The 20117-nt window shown below is 42.6% G+C and overlaps 2 protein-coding genes and 1 long non-coding RNA gene across 3 annotated transcripts in view; 1 reads left to right on the forward strand and 2 right to left on the reverse strand.

The window, feature by feature from the left end:
* The window catches only part of LOC133444255 (RNA polymerase II elongation factor ELL), a 27571-nt gene extending 14209 nt beyond the window's left edge, over positions 1-13362 (forward strand). Inside the window, exons 3-12 of the mRNA XM_061721881.1 lie at positions 2101-2228; positions 2670-2824; positions 4603-4844; positions 6079-6203; positions 7536-7650; positions 7976-8429; positions 8921-8984; positions 9436-9607; positions 9727-9771; positions 10350-13362. Coding sequence (XP_061577865.1) covers positions 2101-2228; positions 2670-2824; positions 4603-4844; positions 6079-6203; positions 7536-7650; positions 7976-8429; positions 8921-8984; positions 9436-9607; positions 9727-9771; positions 10350-10460 — 1611 coding nt within the window. The 3' untranslated portion in view covers positions 10461-13362. The remainder of the gene's footprint in view (positions 1-2100; positions 2229-2669; positions 2825-4602; positions 4845-6078; positions 6204-7535; positions 7651-7975; positions 8430-8920; positions 8985-9435; positions 9608-9726; positions 9772-10349) is intronic.
* LOC133444257 (uncharacterized) lies at positions 471-2211 on the reverse strand. Its single transcript, XR_009782711.1, has 3 exons — positions 2075-2211; positions 1681-1796; positions 471-645 (listed from the first exon to the last, which is right to left on the reverse strand). It is a non-coding gene; the product is annotated as an uncharacterized LOC133444257 (long non-coding RNA).
* pex11a (peroxisomal biogenesis factor 11 alpha) lies at positions 12823-19426 on the reverse strand. Its single transcript, XM_061721882.1, has 3 exons — positions 19141-19426; positions 18951-19063; positions 12823-14706 (listed from the first exon to the last, which is right to left on the reverse strand). Exons 1-3 carry the CDS (start codon positions 19194-19196, stop codon positions 14138-14140), a joined length of 738 nt encoding a protein of 245 aa, XP_061577866.1. The 5' UTR covers positions 19197-19426; the 3' UTR covers positions 12823-14137.
* Between the last annotated feature and the right edge of the window lie 691 nt (positions 19427-20117).

Consider the following 20117-nt stretch of genomic DNA (forward strand, 5'->3'; position numbering starts at 1 on the left):
GGGGCAGGAGAAGAGCTGTTGATTGGCTCTGCGATTGCCCCCCCCCCCACTCACACACACACACACACACAAAAAAGGCTTATGGCTTTGCTGCATGACTGGGCATTTGTGACGGCTAAAGTCCTGCCTGTCACATCTGCCGGGGGCGCTGCGCTCTCAGCCACACGGCTCGTAATCAATCACAGGCCCCGGTTAAAGAGGTGGCGTTAAAAAAACAGTTGCACACTTCAACCTCTGTGCTTCACGTGTAAAAGTGAGAGATCTATTTAACAAAAATGACATTCAGAAACTGGCTTGGTCTGAATCTAGGGCACTCTATTTACAAAAGTACAAAACTCCCCATTTTCATGGAGCGCAGCCCCGACCGGATGTGCTGTTAAGGACGTATTACCTGTAGGTTAATGACTTCCTTGAACTATCTATTCAGTGCAAGTAGGTTTCCAGGTCGTTTTATGTAACGCCTTACTAATGGAGATAGACGTAGCCCTGCTGGCTTGTTTGTTGGGCAGGGGGGTGACAGGCAGCCACTGATGGAGGAGGTGAAGAGTTCGTCGTCCAGGTGAAGAAGCCACGCTCTTGTTTTGTTGTTGCCTCTCCCGACAGACGGCAGGTCACCTTTCTTCGAACCACCAGGCGCCCTGTCGCCTAAATGAGATGATTCAGGTCATGTTTGCTTACAAGTTTAAAATAATGAAACGGTTTGTCATTTTTTTTAATACTAGGCCAGTGGTCCTCAACCTTTTTTCAGTGATTTACCCCCTGTGAAATATTTTTTCAGCCGGGTACCCCCTAACCAGCGCAAAGCACTTTTGGTTGTAAAAAAAAGACCTAAAACAGAGCACTGTGCCATCAGTAACTGATTTATTAAACATAAAAATATTGCTGCTACGCTTCAACCAGGACTCCATCGTTGGTCCAAGTGATTGACAGGTGAAGCCAGGTGATTGACAGGTTAGGTGGAACCATCCTGGTGTGGGGGAAACTCTGCGGTTTTAGGATAATAAGTTGAAGATAAAATTAATTTTATGAATTTAGACTTATATTTTCCTCAATTATTTATGAAATATTATTTTTAAAGGATTTTTGCATGGATGCTGCTTTTTAAATATATGTATATTTTAAAATCTCACGTACCCCCTGTAGTGCCTTCACATACCCCCAGGGGTACGCGTACCCCCATTTGAGAACCACTGTACTAGGCGATATAAAACACGCTTATTACATAACTCTCCACCCAAAAAAGCAGATACACTTGAGCGTGACAGAGAAGGCCATAAACCACTAAAAGTTAAATACTGCTGTGGAGTTTGTACCCACTTAGAGCTTAGTTTTACTTTTACTTTCTACAAATATTTTTGAAAAGGGCAGAAGACCCGCTTTAGTCCTGAAGTTTTATTGAAATGATCAGGCATATAAAGCCTCACTATAAGAAGAACTGAGGGGTGTGAAAGATTGAGCAGCCCTCGTTGAATGAACCTTTTCAGCAGTAACTTGAAGCAGTCGTTTTCTGCGTGATGTTATCAGCATCTCACATGGCTGTTGGAGGATTCAGGCCCTTTGTTCTTGACGAAGCTGCTTCAGTTCTTTGAAGTTGGCCAGAGTTTGGTTGTGTGTGTGTGTGTGTGTGTGTCTGACTGCGGTGGTGGAAAGGTGCCAAGTTACTGCGGCCGCGAAACAAACCCGAACAAACTCCTGCCGCTGCCGCTCTTCCCAGTCGCCAGGTGTTGATGTGTCGTTTTTGGCTTCTGCTCATCGCGGCACTTGTCCTAAATATCTTCTCATTCGTCTGAAAGATGCTGGTCCAGAGGGGTTGTGGTTTGTTGGAAATAGCAAAAAGAGGGAAAAAAAGTTGTGCTTGTTCGGTCCTTTTCTACTTGTGTGCTGTCTTGTGCTTTTTACAGTTTCTTGGAACATTGCCAAATAAATATATATATATATATATATATATATATATATATATATATATATATATATATATATATATATATATATATATATATATATATAATATACTCTCTGTGTATGTATGTATATATATGTTGTTGTATGTTAGTTCTAATGTCCTCATATTTACCTCTTTTACGTCTTTGTCTTCGACAGTACGTAAAGATCCCGGTACCGACCCCCGAGGCTCCGGACGCTTTCAGAGTCTTCTCCTTCTACCTGTCCAGTGACAGCAAAGACAAGCCTCAGTCCAGCTTTGACTGCATTCACCAGTATGTCTCAGGGTAAGCAGCACGCACAACTCTTTCCCCTCTCCACCACCCAGGGGAATGTGTAGTAAATTGGGTGTCAGACTGAGACCGCGGGGCCTCTCCAGACACGGGCGCGCCTCTTCTACATCACACTGTCAGGCTATGCTCGGCTGCAATAATGCCTGAAGTCCGTCTCCCCCCCTGCTGCCATCAGCGGTCGTGAACAGAGAGGTAGTGTTTGTGGCTGCGTGAGCTCAAGGGGGGGGCGGCCTTATTTGTGCCGATAGTCTTTTAGCCGCTATAACGTTGCATTCCTTGTTAAGAGTTATGTTTCATGTGGGTGTGCAGAACCACAGAGCGTGCTCAAGCAAGTAGCAGATCGTATTGGATGATGACAATAACTGTTAATAATGTTGAAGATGACAAATGTAAACAAAGCTCAGCCTCTGAGAAGTCTCTCTCTCTTCTACTCAGGGAGGGCAGGGATCACCTGGAGGGCCAGGGCAGCATTCAGGACAAGATCACAGTTTGTGCCACAGACGACTCCTACCAGACGACACGGGAGCGCATGTCGCAGGTGGAGAAGGACATCTGGAGCCGCACGGCAATCGAGATTAAACCAGGACCAAGTGAGCTTCTGCCGTCTCCTCCAGCCCTCGAGGCTCGGGAACACTTCAGCAGAGCTTTTGTCTCGCCGGCATTGGTATCGCGTAACCGATCACAGAGCTGGGTTGCAGTTATTCACGTGAGAACAGTGCCTCGGTTTCTTGCGCGTTGTCTTCGCTTAAACCAGTTTGCTCAGGCACCGCGCCAGCCTTCCCGCCGCCGTGATTGAGTTTACCAGAAATATGCCCCGGCACATGTGGGATCTCAGTTTTTCCCCGGTCCCATGTCTTTACCCGTAGGCCTCCGCCGCGGTTTTAGACCCAGCGCATATTAAAATGACCGTTCTGGATCTTTTTACAAATGATCTGTTCACGCTGTCTGATGACATTTGGAGGTCTCGTGAGTAAATGCTTCTGTGGGTTTTATTTACGAAAGGGAACATGCCATTTAGACAAACGCCACGGCGGCTGCAGAAGCCAGTTTCTCGCCATTACGTGCCACGCTCCGTTACAGAAATAGTCCCTCTGTGGTTTTTACAGATTTATTCACCCAGTAAAAGTTGGAAAAGACGGAAGACTTCACGGTTAGGGACATGTAGTTACAGGATTTCCCGTTTTACTCCAATGTCTCCTCGTGAACTAAAAATAAATCACAGCTCACAGTTAAAGTTGTATATTGATATTTTACTCATCAAAGAAAATGTCCAACATTTAAATATTATTGTGAGTTTTAGTGTTTAGTTTCCTTCTGTGGGAGGAAAAAAAAATATGACGCAACAAGTGGACATTTAAAAGATTTGTGCAAACCTGCAGAATATATAAGAAGTTTAAGAGTAAAATATCTGAAAGCTGCCTTTTGAAAATGAAAGTGCTGCAAACAGAAGTGACTTTTTTAATGTTTGGTCATAGCTCATAAATACGTCCCGAACACCATGACACTTGTAAATCAGACTGAAGAGTATCACAAAGGCTGCCTGGAGACGCTTAACCGTCCCCTCAGGCTGTTTTAGTTTATTACCGGGCTATAAAGGCCCCAGTTGTTGCTCGTCTGAAATGTTGCAGCGCAGGTTGTTTTAGTGCGAGAAAGAAATGCGTTTTAAATCCTCATGACGTAGCTGGAAGGCGCAGCGTCGACGCATGTACTCAAAACAAGCACTCTTATTGAATCTCACTGCAGGAAGCGCAAGCGTTTTAATCCCAGTCCACTTTTTACCGAGTTACCTCTGTGAAGGCAGTTAGTCTTTAGCCTGTAACAACCTCCAAAGTGTGGCTTACGGTTGTAATGAGATTACAGCCTGCAGATATCTATAGGCGCTGCCTGTCCGCGAGGAGAGGGCCCTCTGTCTCGGTTGCTTTTGTCTACGTAGAAGACTAACCCACTATCTGTCCTCCCCGTGTGTGCAGCAGCGCCGCCACTGCATGGGAACTGCAGGAAAACCGCCCCGTGCTCGCTTTATTCATGCGTATAAACTGTTTTTTATGATTTGATTGCAAATTCAGCCTTATCAGTTGTCCTCCTGTACAATAAAGGGATACAATCTGGATGAAATGTGTTGTGTTGGTGCCTCATGTGGAGGCCTGCCTTTCGAAATAAGGCTGCGATTTGTATAACTGCCCCAGGGACTGGATTAGGACTCCTGTATTCTGTCAACGTATGTGGATCCTGTTATCGTATCGCTTGCGTCGCCCTGCGGCCTTTTCCAAACAGATTTAGATTACTGCTGCAATAGCTTCTTCACTCATCATCTCTAATCAAAGTCATTTATTTCCCCACAAGTTGAAACTCTGTTTTTGATTTTTAGGCAAGTGTGTGAAGGTCCAGAGGAAGCAGGGTCAGGTGTCGCTCTCGGACAGCGGCAGCAAGCACTCCCCCAGCAACAAGAGGAGCCTGCTCCCCAGCCCGGTGGCACACCGGGCCCTGAGGGAGCGCATCATTCATCTCCTGGCCTTAAAGCCCTACAGGAAACCCGAGGTGCTGCTGTTGCTGGAGAGGGAGCGGGCCAGTCTAAAGGACAAGGCTGACCTGAGCTCAGTACTGGATGAGGTAAGACCCGGCTCCAGTTTTGTGCAAACAAGCCATGAACCCAACGCTTTCCTATAGCTCCCCGACAGCTGCTAAAGGCTGAGAGGCTGCTGTTAGACACCAGGGGCCGGATTCACCAATATGTTCTTAAGAACGATCTTAAGAAATGTCTTAAGATCTAAAATTAAGAAGTTCATAAGAAAGCTAAGTGCAATTCCTCAATATTTTCTTAAGAACCGTCTTAAGAACTGTCATTTCTTACGAATTTCTTATTTTTCCTACTTAAGAACTTCAAATATGTCATTGCATTGCACGCACCAACAAACTATATATATACAGGTAGTTTGTGTCTTAACCGTCAGTCACTCACTAAACATGGAGAAGGAGAAAAAGAGATGCAGGAACTTTTCAAGGCAGGAGCTTGAGGTTATGGTGGATGAGATTTATGTGCAAAAAAAAATACTATTGGGGAAAATCAATAATAATGAACTACCACGCTAACTAACATGCTAACAAACAGTTAACAGGCTCTTTGTGTAATTAATTACAAAGTATATCCTCAAACTATGACCTACTAGGCTAAACTTGTCTAAAATGTGTTGAAAAAGGTGATATTAGAGTTTTACCTTTTCACAGAAGAAATTTTAAGACAGGTCAAGGTTGTCTTAAAGTTAAGAAAAAAGTCAAGAACAAATTTGAGAACTTTTATTTCAAGAATACCATTTATTCTTAAGTTTTTTCTTAAGAAGAAAGTTGAGAAAATACTTAAGAACTTTTTTGGAGAATATGAATTCATCTATTTTTTCTTCTTAAGACTGAACTTAAGAAAAATATGACACTTAAGAAGATTTTTTTTCTTAAGAATGTTTTGTGAATCCGGCCCCAGGTTGATATCCATTTTACTGATCAACCGGGTGCTTTATGGCCAAAAAAACTCTTCTTATTCGTTGAGCTTATTTCAGGCATTTTTCCAGTGCTCACAATTTGTGAGCGTCCCAGTGCAGTCATCAAGTAAGGACTGCTGGCAGCTGTAATTAGAGCTGTGCTTTAATTATCTCTGGATGAGAAGATTGCGTTTTGACAAGAGAGGGGTGGAATGACGCCGCCGGCTGAAAGCTGGTTGGTTGGTTTGGGGCGGCATCGGTGGGATCAGGAAGCGGTGAAACGGCACGAGTCCAGACGACTTTAGTAAAAGGGCGCCGCTCCTGTTGCAGCGTACGTTTCAACCTGATGTTCATTTATTTGTATTTTTCAGGTCGGTAAACTGAACCCTAAAGACCACAGCTACTCTCTGAAAGATGAGCTCTACAGGCACGTCCACAGAGACTGGGCCGGATACGTGGAGGAGGAGAAGCAGCTCATCCACAGGCTCCTGATCAGGTGAGAACTGAGACGGCCAAAACACACAGAAAAGAGCCTTTTTGTTTTCAGGACCTGAAGAAACGCTTAAGGGTATGTTTTCTTTCGTGCGTGCTGTGAGTGACATCAGAAGATTGACTCCCTCTCCGTCTGCGCCTCTTGACAAAAACGTAACAGTTGCCACGACTCGGTTTATTAACTGAGCACAAAGACGCTGATCAGTTAAGTCTAGAGATAAAACAGCCACCTGCCACCTAAAAAGCTGACAGATTCCCATGTTTTATATAATTTCCTTTTATCCATTAGAGGCCAGGTGTCAGAGATGCTCGTATGAGACTGCTCTAAGCTACTAACCTTCCTGCTTCGGCTCTTTATTCATCCCAGATACAAGAGCGGCGTCCATCTTTGTCTAAAAACTCCTACCGAGAAAGCAATCACACGTATTTCTCAAACTTTCAATTACCTTTCAAGTTACTTCAGACTTTCAGAGCCCTCTTTGGCTTGGTAATGCAGTGAAGACTAAAGGATGGATGCCATGTGACAGGACTGATGCCGATACAAAAGGCCAGTGGATTAATGTGGAAGTCTGCTGTGAACACTTTGAAAGGGGCAGCTTCTACATGACTACTTCTGCGCAGTGATGAGTCTCTTAATAGACACATTAAAGTAAGGGGAAATATTTGCTGCGCCCTGTTGCCAAATGGCAAGAGTTTCAAGGCTGATCTTTCCGGAGAGACCTTCCTCTGCTCATGCGATCCCTGCGCCAGCCAGTAAGCTTGCAGACCGTGTGCATCACAACCATTTTTAGGAAAGAAAGAAAAAGGTGCGAGTCCCGCTGACTACCTGTTGCATTTGTCAAAATGCTGTAAATGCTTGTAATTGTTATTGGAACCGTCTAAGTCATGCGACGATACGAGCTTCACCGGCATTGTACACGTGATTAAAGGAGTTGCGAGAACTCGCTGCAGGGACTGTTTGTTTTTTAATGCATCTGTTTGAGGAAGGAGCTGTAGGAAGCAGATTACCAGAAACGAGGGTTTGGCCTCGCGGAGGTCAAATCTGCTGCTATTGTTCTGCCCACTGGACTGTGTTCAAGTCTCTGGTCGCCTCCTGGAGACTACTTCACCAAGATTGACAGCTGTGTAATTTCATTGATTATTTCTTCTGTGGAAAAGCTTCCACTTTTTTTTTTCTCTCTCTCTTCAGCAGTAATAGCTCAGCCACTTGCTCGTAAATCTGCCGACGTGTGCCCCGGGGCACGGCGTTGCTCGCTCCTCCTGTTGGGTTTTCAGGCCGTTTTTACCTTGCATCCACTGTCCATCTGAAGGTGCTGTGTTCTCAATCTTTCCTCAGGAAGCTTCAGCCGCTCCACAGTAGCCAGCTGAAGAGTCCCCAGTCCAACCACTCATTCCACAAATCTCCCGGGGACTCTCCCTCGCGACTCAGTCCTGCCAAGAATCCATCCGTGGTAATTCTTCACCTTGAATGATTTGTGTTTTCCCCTTTCTTCTGTGAGACGGTAGATGTGGCACCTCTTCCTTAGCAGATACTTTGGCAGCTCTGTTATTCCTTTGTGTGACTGCATAAATAGCTCGAGAGTAAATATAGCTCTTACTGGAATTAAAGAAAACGGTTCCCCATCATGGGAAATGTACATACTTGGGCTCTTTTCCCCCAGTGAGATACAAAGGTTGATAAAATGCCCTCACGTTGTCTGCTAAACTATCTAGCAGGATGTGGTCGAATTAACTTGTCACGGACTATTTCACGAAGCTGTCTCTTCTTCCCTCTAGAAACGTCCGCTGGCTCTGGACCCGTCCAACATTCAGACTCCTAAAAAACAGCGGCTGGCGGACCAGTGCCTGCCCCTCCAGTCGCCCTGCCACGCAAACGGCAGCACCAACGGGGCCCGTGGCTCCTCCAGTCACGGAAACTCAAGCGCGCGAGTCAAGATCGAGTTCGACAAAACCAACAATAATCATCCAGGGAGTCCCGACGGTCCGTACTCGCCGCACAAACTCGCGTCATCTGCCATTCCCAAGCCGGAGAGGACAGATCCAGCTCAGATTGCACCCAGTCCCAAAGCCTCGCACAATGACACCTCTGTTTGCACCGACCAGCAGTTCAGCAACGGCCAGCATAAAAAGAAGAGGTCCAAAAAACACAAAGACAAGGAACGAGAGCGCTTAAAACCAGACTGGATAGAGACTAGTCCAGACATGAAGCATAACCAAGAAAACCTCAAAGGTAAATGTCTCTTAATCATCAAAAGCTGTTCCTTTTTTTCTTTTTTTCTAAAGGATTATCTTACATTTAAACCTGTCTAACGTGTTGTCAGGAAAAGGTGTATCCAAAGGGCGTTTTTTTTTTACATTTTTTTTTTAGTAAATAGTCTGCATTAACCCAAGGTTCAGTTAAACGTGTTTCAGGAAAGCCCAGCACAGTCATCTGTGTGATTTCATGTGAGCGAGCAGGACTCTGACTCTATTACCGTCCGGGTTGTTGATGATTTACCGGGGAACAGCTGTGTGACCTACGGTCGAGCGCGTCAGCGGGCAGCGGCGCAGCCTGCTCCGCGCCGCTGCCGTCACTGCCTGCCTCAGATCAGCCCTCTTATCAGAGACGCCGTTAAATCACTCAGTCGGCCTCGATACGACGGGTGCATTATCACATTTGCATTGGCAGACCACATTAACCTTTTCTTAAATACGTGTGTGTGTTTTTTCCCCTGTCAACAGACCATGAGGGAGGGAAAACACCTGTTAATCGTACCTCAGCAGAGGAACTTCCCGACTATTTAATGTAAGATCTACAAATGTATGTCATAAATGTCACATGCAAATCCCATTCATTCCACATTAGTGATCCAGGTCATTTATTATTGATGGCTTTTGTTATTGAGATGACATTTTTTTTTAGTCTAGAGGGGAAAAAAAAGTGGTGTCCTTAAAGGATGGGCTTCAGCTTGAAATCATTCAGATAAACAAAGGGAAGTAAGAGACGTGTCCAAATAAGCTGTCACAAGGCTTCAATGAGAATTTCCCTTAAAACAAATGATCTTATGTCTGACGTTTCTACATCTGGCGAACACATTATGATGCTAAGTCAATGACGTGTCAAGCTTCTCAGTGGGCCGATGGGCAGTGCCATCTACTGGAGGGTTTAGGAAATGGCATCCCCCCTGAGGCTCACCTTTTACTTTTTTTTTTTTTTTTTCATAAAACGTTTAAAAGGTTAATGTTTTCTATTTCAGTGCATACAGCCCCATAACAGCACTGGAACAACGTCAGCAGTATAATGACGACTTCTGTGCCGAGTATGATGAATATAGAGCTCTTCATGACCGGATTGGGGCTATCACAGAAATGTTTGTTCAGTTGGGCTCAAAGATCAACACTCTCTCCCCGGGAACACAAGAGTACAAGGTACTGTCTGTGCTGGGAGGCGACTACATCTACTTTGAAAAAAAAAAAAAAAAAGAAAAAGCAGAAGTGGTAAAACAGCAAAAGGGTACACTAACACACTTTGCTTTTGTATTTTTCAGCTCATGGAGGACCAAATCCTGCAGAAGTATCAAAAGTATAAGAAAGTAAGAGTCTAGCATTATCCGCTTGCAAAAACCTCTCAAACAAACACATCTGAGTTAGATGGAGGGAAAGAGAAACGTGTTGCATTCACTGACTATCCGTTTTAATGATCCAGGCGCGTTAGCACGGGTGCGTGATGCGTTTACGGATCAATTCTGCTCCGCTCATCGGTCTTACGTGCGTCATCGCTCCCAAATCCACGGATATGTTAAACAATTATACAGCTATGACTATCAGACGAGCGTCTGTCGCTTCCTCTACTCATACACATCTGGTATCGCAGTCATGTGACTTCTCAGCATCAGCAGGAGATAGATTTGGTATCCTTCAGTAAGACATTTGGCACGTCCATGTTAAACCGTTCCTGTAGTTTTCTGGCATCTAGAGCTGTGTTGATACCGTTTCCTGTCACGACCACATGCCGAAGATCGGCGCCGTCTCAGAAAAATGTGGGAATCATTTCAATAAGACAGTTCATGAGGCGTTTACACCGAGTCAAAGAAGGACGTGGGACCCTCTGTTGATTCTGATCCGTGTTACTGAAAGCTCGCTAACAGCCTCCTCTTTTCTTCTTCTGCAGAAATTTCCTGGGTACCGGGAAGAGAAGAAGAGATGCGAGTACCTTCATAAGAAACTGTCACATATCAAAGGCCTGATTGCAGATTATGACCGAGCGCAGGGACGCTGCTAGTACCCGGCCTCGACCCTGAACGGGGTGCAACAAGACGGGACCAAAAGACTCCAGACCAGACCCAAAGACTGCCCAGCCGGGTCCAGAAGTCGCTACAACACTATTCACTTTACTCTTCAGAGTGTTAATGGAAGCCAGGAAGCAAGGCTTTTTTTATTTTCTTTTTCTTTTTCCTTCAAAAGTGGGCCGAGACCACCTACTCGTGATCAAACGTTACCCTTTAAAAACGGTTTTCAGCTCCGATTCGGGCCGTACTCGCTGGATTCTGTTCTGTTGTAAAAACGATGCAGCAAACGTCTAATCGCATCGTTTTTATTGTATCTTTTTATCTTATGGAAACTTAAAAGTATTGATTTTGAAGTATTGAAGTGATGGTACAATCAATCTTAGGGTTAAACAAATGCTACTAAAGTCTTTTATATTTAAATACAAAGAAACTTATTCGCTCTTTTTTTTTTTTCCGTTTTGGTGATGAAATTATGAAAAAAAACAACCCACATCAGTTATTGGTTTCTTACAATAAGATCGCTTCTGGACATTGACGACGTGTTTTTCAGGTCTTATAAATGAGATCCGAGATGATCAAACGCCAGATCAGCCATCCGCCCAAACCCACATTTGTGCAGAACCAAGACCGGCATCGGTTACGGATCTCTAAAGAGTCAATTCATGATGTGCTACAACAATCAGCAGTTGGAGCCGGTGTCCGCGAGCTCTGATTGTAAGGAATTTCATGCAGCTGTCTGCTAATGTCCTGTTTCATTTCTGAGAAATGTTGGAACGCCACAAAACGACTCTCCACAGTACGAGCACGCCGGTTCCAAGATGGTGCTTATGCACACTTAGCGTCACTTTCACCCAGATGTAGCCTACAGTACCATGAACTGCCTTTTTTTTTTTCTTCTTCTTTTTATCAGATGACCACAAACCATTACAACCCCCCCCCCCTTCTCATGTGGTTATTAGTTTACCTCTCGGGGTAATCGTACTGTGTTTACGCTGCATGTGAATGATTGCGAGTTGCTTTTATTTTGGTAATTAAACTGAGGCGTCGAAAGTCTGGATGTTCAGCTTGGGGTTTAGTTGCTTTATCCCGCTAGAGCGAGCGTATCCGAAGCCCCGCGGGAGATGGCAGGACGGTAGGCCGCCGCCGCCACGCGGCTCAGGCCGCTGTTTCTGCCCATTCACCACCTTACCCACCAACGCAGAACGTACCACATCAGCTGTCGTTCACTGATGTTTCTGCTCCGCTGCTCACTTTTTCCGTGATAGCAGTCTGGGTGTTGCTCTGCCTCGCCAGCTGACCTAACCCGAACCCGTCGACGGTTCTTCCTGGAAGTCGAGTCCAGAAGGGACAGGCTCGCTCTTTGTATCAAAGAGGAAAAGAACCGGTGCGGGTGGCCAGGCCGACCTCGCAAGGCTGCCGGACGACTTGAAACTCACGTTCTTCATCTGATCAACCACAGCGTGTAATTCCGCCACAGCCCTGACGTACACTTGAGTGAGACCTCTTTTACATCAGTGCATTGGTACTATCACCTTGAGTTAGGGAACCAAGCTGTTGTTTTCTGTCCGACATTTCCACGACCCCAGCATCCCTGGTCCTCCTGGCTAAACCTGCACAGCTCAAGGTGTTCAATGATCATTAAATGTCTTTTAGTTTGAAGGAAGGTTTGTTTGCCAGGTAATCGTTGTGCGGCAGTCGTCTTGTCTGCGTCGTCGTTGTTGTTTTTGCCTTGTTTGTCGATTATTTTCTGTTCTACGTTCATTAGTCGTCCGTCAGATAATCAGAAACTGTACAGGGATTTCACTCAGTCCAACTGCACCAAGCGCCACTATCAACAAGGTATAATCCTCGCAGCAGTCCATTTGAAACCTGCGTACTTGGCTCTGCACGATTCCTCCGTGTCTCTTATTTAGCAGCTCTTTTGCAATCAAGTGAACTTTTTTTTTTTTTTTTTAAATACTCAGTACTATGGTATGTTTGAAGGATTTGAGACGAGCAGCGATTGTTCCGTCTCAGCACATATGAACATGTCCGAGGAAGAAACATTTATGAGCACTGACTACAGTAACTGTGAGCCCAGGAAGTGTTGACCAGGTATCATCACATAATACCAAAACTGGATGATACCCCGAAGCTTCGGTACGCCTGCAGGAACCCTTTCCATCATTCGGCTTGCTGGACATCTTCTCAGGACCACCGGTCTCAAAGATGTGCTGCATCCAACCTGACGACGATCAGTCCGACTAGATGGAAACTCTCGTGATCCGTTTTGGTACTACTGGGAAATACCAAATGGTTCGGCCGTGTCTTCATAAAACAAAAGAGATGAGAACACGTGACTTTTTTAGATATCCAAAATAATTTATTAGTTTTAAAACAGTTGTAATCTATTATTTAAGCCAGTCCTTTTTTAGTAAGTAAAACAAGTATTTAAAGTCGAGGGCTTCCCATTTACCACTAAACAAACATCAAAGGTGACACTTCCTGGGGAAAAATGTCGGATAAATCAGATAAATGTGCCGTTTATGTACCGTGTAAATGCTTTTTTGGGAACCCCCCACTCTTATGAAAGGGGCTTTTAAAGTGCTAACCCTCGCGTCTTGGTTCTTTTTTTATTAATATTATTTTTAAACGTAGCAGGAGCTTACTACTGAAGGTGCCTTTTCATTAAGAAAGCAGTTATTCATGGTGTAACCGTCGTCGGTTTACTGGGACAAGCAAAACTCGGCACAGCAGTATTTACAAACCTGTAGTTTAACACTGTTGCCACTTTTAAAAGTGCTTTGTGTGTCTTGCGTCTCTCTTTTTGATGATGCCTTGTAAAAAATGCACAAACTGTATTGGCACTGATTTATTTAATTAGAGTATTTTTTTTTTCCAGTTTTGAAAAATTGGCCTTATACGTTTTTAATTGGACGCTAATTAAAAGATTGTGCTGTTAAAATGTTTTTGTTTTTTTTTCTAATTTAGGGAAGGGGATGTTTTTGTTTCAACTTTCAGTGTCCAGACCATCCAACCATGTCCACGTTTTTCTGTGCTTTATCAGTTTGTTAATACTGGAAAAAAACACACCAGTTGGGAAATGTGAAATCGAAACTTTGCGTCTACTACATATTTGATCTACTTGGAACAAAAATGTATTTATTGCTTTGTATGTTTATTCTTTGACGGGATTCAACTTTGCATAGTTTGTTCATTATTTTCACAGCCAATCTCAAAAGTGTCGTGAAAAAGGGAAATGGAATATATATTTTTGCAATTTTTCTGATGGCGGATGGTGTACCTAGTCATCCTCTTGAGGAAAGCTTTCAAAACTAAGTGTATTTACTGTCTCAGTGAAATTGAAAATAAAGCTCTTCAATTCAGCCTCGTGTCCTCAAGAGGGCAGTGTTGCTCTTTCTGACGCAGCAGACCCACACTGACACTAAACTTTTGCAGAAGCACCAAAGAACCCGTATTTGAACAGTAGAAACATTATTAATATTAGTTATAAAACTACAGACCAGAATGCAAAAAGCTCTATTCTTGGATGTGAAAAATCAGAAACTGTTAGTTATTTTGATTTGTTCCCCTTGTTATACACCAGATGAATATTCTGCTACAGAATAGTTTCATCCTTCTAGAAGATTTTGAACACTAAGATCAACCCGAGGTTGAGCTCCACCTGTTATCACGGTTTGAGCCTTAAACCGGGCCGCGCGAGCGTCAGGATGCTGATCAGGGATGACATCAGCCCGCAAAATCCAGTCACTCCTGCGTTTGATTTGTAAAAGCCCAACTTGTCGAGCGGAATGAAGAGATCGCAGATGTTTTTCACGGTGTCCAAGGCAACGGCAGGGTGGGATTTCAGGGATTCTATAAGCAGGAAAACAAAGGCGTCCAGCTGAGGAACGATGACTTCGGCCACTTCGGGGCTCTCGTTGAGATGCCGGTCCATTTTCTCCTTCAAGTGTGCATCTCTACCCTTCTGCATCATCAGCTGGAGAACCGCATAGAGATCTCTGGTCAGATTCATCACTAAGGAGTAGAAGTAGAAGCGTGAGGCGTTCAAGTTCAAGCGCTCCTTGTCGACGTGGCGGATAAGGCCGACGCTTCTGGCCCAAAGTAGGTTATCGCAGATAAAGTAGAGGGCGCGGTTGGCGTTGGCCAGGGTGAGGCACAGGCACAGCACTCTGTCCGAGAGCCGCACGGTTCGCTTGGCAGCATCAATGGCATTCACAGTGTTCCCCAGCCTGAGCACTGACAATAGAGGAGGAAAAAAAAACAAAAGGGAATTAGAGCAGGAATCAATTTAATATGAAGTGTCGGGTCATTTTGGAGCAGCAGCCATCAACCGTTAACACTTTACAGTAAAGAAGCTCTTCATGTACTTGACTTTCATTTCACCTGCAATTCCCAGATTCCTGAATGTGTTCAAAAGGCAGAGGTGTCAAGTAACGAAGTACAAATACTTCGTTACCTTACTTGAGTAGATATTTTGGTTATCTATACTTCACTGGAGTAATTATTTTTCAGACGACTTTTTACTTTTACTCCTTACATTTTCACGCAATTATCTGTACTTTTTACTCCTTACATTTTAAAAACAGCCTCGTTACTCTATTTTATTTCGGCCTTTAAAAAAAAAAAACTACCCAGTTAAATTGCTCCATCCGGATAGAGGGAATTTGGTTGTGGTTGTTTCAGATGTTCTTGTCCAGTTTTGTTCTTACATCCGTTCCCTCAGATTCCTGCAACTAAACTTGGATGTACATTCCAATAAATGTTAGGATAAATGATAACATGCCTCTGAAGTTTGACTTTTTGCACCATTACAATATTTATAGGCAACTAGTCATCATATCTCCTGCTCTCTGAAACACATGTTAATGCTCAATAGTACACATATATGGTTCTTTAATATATTTGCATTATACTAAGATGCATTCATTTTCAATGGCTTTTTTTCCTTAATGGCTTTTTTCCCCCCTCACATTACTTTTACTTTTATACTTTAAGTAGTTTTGAAACCAGTACTTTTATACTTTTACTTGAGTAAAAAACTTGAGTTGATACTTCAACTTCTACAGGAGTATTTTTAAACTCTAGTATCTATACTTCTACCTGAATAATGAATGTGAATACTTTTGACACCTCTGTCAAAAGGCATGTAAATGTAGGTAAACATTCCTCCATAAAGTTCTTTCAATATACTGTGAGACCCTGCGGCTGCCGGTCCGACATAGACGAGTGATGATTAGGGGCTACGTGAACAAGCGTGGTCCTCTGTGGGCCAAGCTTGGCCTTTATAAAGCCGCGCTGCAACGACAGGGTCTTCTTCAGTTGGCTCCGTTTCACACCAAAACCACGTCCGATTCCAAGTCAAGTTTGTCGCCTTTTAGTCCACGTAAATGTCTTAGTCATAGCAGCGCTGCAAAGTATCAAAGTTCAACAAGTTTCAAAAACATTTAGCCCAGAGGTTATCTAAGATATCTCAAGGCCGGTCGAAAGGTCATCAGTGTTACAGCCACAGTTTGCGCAGGCGTCAGCAGGTCATGGTGAAACAGTAGAGTGGTGAAAAAGGAAAAGCTGCAGTTGAAACAGTCAGAGGCAGCCTCATCTGAGCCCTCTCGCTGAGGAGATTTTGCATGATGTACATGGAGGGATGAAATGTAATCTCAAAAGCTGTCTAAACGCGTTACGTACGACAACGTCTTTGTCCTGAGAGACCAGGAAAAGGGACAACGGTGTAAAAAATAAGAACTAGAAAGAAGTATCCACCATTTCATCGTAGGAGTAGGTCTAAATCTATCAGGATCAAGACATATCAAGACATAATACACACACACATTATATATATATATATATATATATATATATATATATAAAAATCACTGCATGCTCTAAGAGTAAAAACTGAAAGCCATTACGTCGCAATACCACGTCTGACCACAGCGGGGCAGCATATTACAAGAAAGCTCATGTCAGCCTCGTTAATCCTGGTTAAACCCTGGAGAAGAGGTTCCATAACTTTTTCTGCTTATAAAACAACACACGTGCGTGCACTAATAAACCTGTTTCTCTTGATTCGGTCTAGATTTATTGGGTTTATAGTGTTATGTTCGTAGTTGCTTACTTAGTGTTCTAGTTTTTAATAATAGCTATACATCTTTTTATTACAGGGGCTCCGCTGCAGCAGCCGCTGGTTGCTGGTTGTATTTAGGAGAAGCGATGGACTGACAAGACATGTAGATCTTGAAATTATTCATATACTAGGACCCCTGATCGTCTGAGACCGCCTCGGCGGTTCTTCTGTTAACGACAAACCACATTTACAGAGTTATTATTTCAAGTGTAACTGTTTTTATTTATCGTGTTTATCATTTTTATTTGCTGTTAGTGTAATTATGTTCAGTGTAACAGGCTTTTCTTTTTTTACTGTGTAACAATATTCAACATTACTATTAATACATTTTTCAAAAAGTGTCTCTCTGTGCAAAATGTGTTTAAAACCACGAACAACTGCCCGTCAAAAATCTATCCATTATGCCAGCAGTGTCCAGCAGTGATGGGTTTTTTTCATTCATAACTGCGCATTTAGTAAGATAAAGTGGTTTTACAAGATGTGTCCGCTTTGATATCTGAAATATAAATGTCTGCACCCTCAAAAATATATCGTCCTAGCTAATGGTATAAATAGGTACAAAAACCCTGCAAATATGTATTTGAGGCCTATATACAAAGGATGATGGGTTTTTTTTTCCCTTGAATTTTACTTTAAAAAGAGCCTTATTGATTAATGAATTAATGAGTTTTGGGACTTTGTTTTCAGATAATGGGTCATCAGTTGCCAGGAAAATGGAAGGACAAAACCAGGAATGACATAATTTGTCTTCAACATTGATTACCTGAAGTTCATACGAAGGATAGATTTATTTCAAGCATTCACTACAGAGATAACTTTGTCTATTCACTATTCAGCATATTTTGCTTTGGGAACTAAATTTAGTCACATGTTTTAACTTGTGTGAATTATTGAAGAGAAAAACTTTTTTCTCCCTTCAAAATATCCAGTACATATTTAGAGATAAAGAATATACATTTAAAACTAACTTCACAGAACAAAATGATGGGATGTGTCACAGCTTGGCAGATCAGACTGTTCTTATTTTCCCATTTTAAAAGGTAACAAAGTAGAAGGTCACGTACTCGATCTGTTCTTGTTGATAAGATACAGAAGAATAACATTGTGACCAGGTTTAGATAATGAGTTGCTGTGAAGGGGAAATGTGTAACAGCTAAGAAATACTACCGTCAAGTCAGGTCATTAGGTTAGTTTTAATCATTTAAAGCAGAGGTCACCAACCCTGGACCTATCCAGCATGTTTTAGATGTTTCCCTGATTCAACACACCTGATTCAAATTAACGGTCGTCACCAGCTTGTCATCAAAGACACTTCTGTTGATGACACAGCTCCTTGTATCACGGTGTGCTGAAGCACGGTAGCATTTAAAACATGCTGGATATTAACCTGTTTAAACAAACTTTGAATGACACTTTACGTTTGGAACAACGCACGTACACTCTAAAAAATAAGGGGTATGTTTTTCTGAGAATATGGCAACCGCTTATGGACCTCTGACATTCATCCAGCATGGCTGGCCATGCCTGGATTCTGTGTACAAAAGAGACATACAGGACTGTCTCAGAAAATTAGGATATTGTGATAAAGTTCTTCATTTTCTGTAATGCAATTTAAAAAAAACAAAAATGTCATACATTCTGGATTTATTACAAATCAACTGAAATATTGCAAGCCTTTTATTATTTTAATATTGCTGATCATGGCTTACAGTTTAAGATTAAGATTCCCAGAATATTCTAATTTTTTGAGATAGGATATTTGAGTTTTCTTAAGCTGTAAACCATGATCAGCAATATTAAAATAATAAAAGGCTTGCAATATTTCAGTTGATTTGTAATGAATCCAGAATGTATGACATTTTTGTTTTTGTAATTGCATTATAGAAAATCACAATATTCTAATTTTCTGAGACAGTCCTGTATATGCAGGGGTACACACAAGCCGGGACTCCAGGGCTAGTCTACTGCATGTTTTAGATGTTTCCCTGTCTTCAACACACCTGATTCTAATCACTGGTCGTCATCAACATGTCATCAAGTTTACACAACTCTGTTGGTGACACAGCAGCCTTGAGTAACCACTTCTTCTTTTATTCTTTTTTTGATTTTGCTTTGTTTTTTTTGTCCTGTATTTCTTTTTAAAATGCTAAAAACAAATAAAAATATAATTGAAAAAAAAAAACAAAAAAAAACTTGAGGACCAGGGTTAGTGACCTCAGATTTAAAGCCTAAAGTGGATTTATTGGGGGTGAAGTTCAACTTTGGTCTGGTCTCTGGATCACACACAAGACACCAGTCTAAAATGTTAAACAGGTATTAGTATTAACTGTCCACAGAAATAAGTTATATATACACTCACATTTCCGCCCCGTGCTCATGCTGTTCTCCAGACTCTTGAGTTTGGCAGCGACGTCTCTCCGGTCGCTGCTCCGCAGCAGATACACCGACAGCGCACACGCATACTGGGTCGCCCTGAAACCCCCAAAACACCACCATCACTTTCTAACTCCACTTAACACGAACCAAAGAGTCCGGGTTTACAAACCTACCTGAATATGCGGTCCTTCCCTTGGCTTTGGTTCGTGAACTGAACCAGCGCGTCCATGATCTCTGAGAGAACAGGCTGTTCCAGTCAGGTGTTGCTTCACTGTCACCGGGAGGAGGATCAGCTGCTGGTTCCCCTGCTGCCGTCGCTAATATGACATGTGGTGTTTCGTCGTAGGTAAAGACAGCGCTAGCATTTACTGTTCACATAACGCTGACATTTTGAATTTTGAAAACTTCTCCGAAGTGTCCGGTCCGTTTGACTGAAAGATTAGCTAATCAATGACACATGTTTCAGTACGGACGGCTTTAGCCACGGACCGGAGGCCGGACACACTTTGCAGACGGACCAAGACGTTCTAGTTGTCAGTTGCCATGGCTACTGTAATCAGAATCAGAATCACGTTTATTTGTCAGGTCAGACAAGACATGATGGAATTTGATTCGGTTATTTTCGCTCACTCTACGGTAAATAGGTAAATAGATAATAGACAAATGACAGCTCTTATTAACATATATACAATTTTTAAAAAGTGAAAGCTGCAGCAGAATGAGGTAGATATGATTATTGGAAGATGCATTGTTACAGCATATGATTGTGTTATTATAATTACTGTTATTATTGTTATTATTATTATTATTGCACAGTGATTGATTACTCTGAGACAGTATCGTAGCCAGAAGAGACATTGGGTGTGCACCAGCAAAGACTGGGTGTGCCAAATTTATTTTCAACAAAACTGGACGTTACACCTCCACAAACATTCAAAAGCATGTATATCCAACATTATTTACAGCACAAAACATATCCACACGTTGTGTGTGCTCTCATCAGTAATAAAAAACATATCCATGTTTGAGAGTACATATGACATGCTCTCAAATAAAATCAATAATATATAATAAGTATAATAATATATATAATATAATAATAAGTAATAAAATAAACACACTTTATGCGCTCAGAGCAATAACTGAACAC

Source organism: Cololabis saira, chromosome 5 (genome assembly GCF_033807715.1).
Source record: "Cololabis saira isolate AMF1-May2022 chromosome 5, fColSai1.1, whole genome shotgun sequence".
In the NCBI taxonomy this organism is placed as follows: Eukaryota; Metazoa; Chordata; class Actinopteri; order Beloniformes; family Belonidae; genus Cololabis; species Cololabis saira.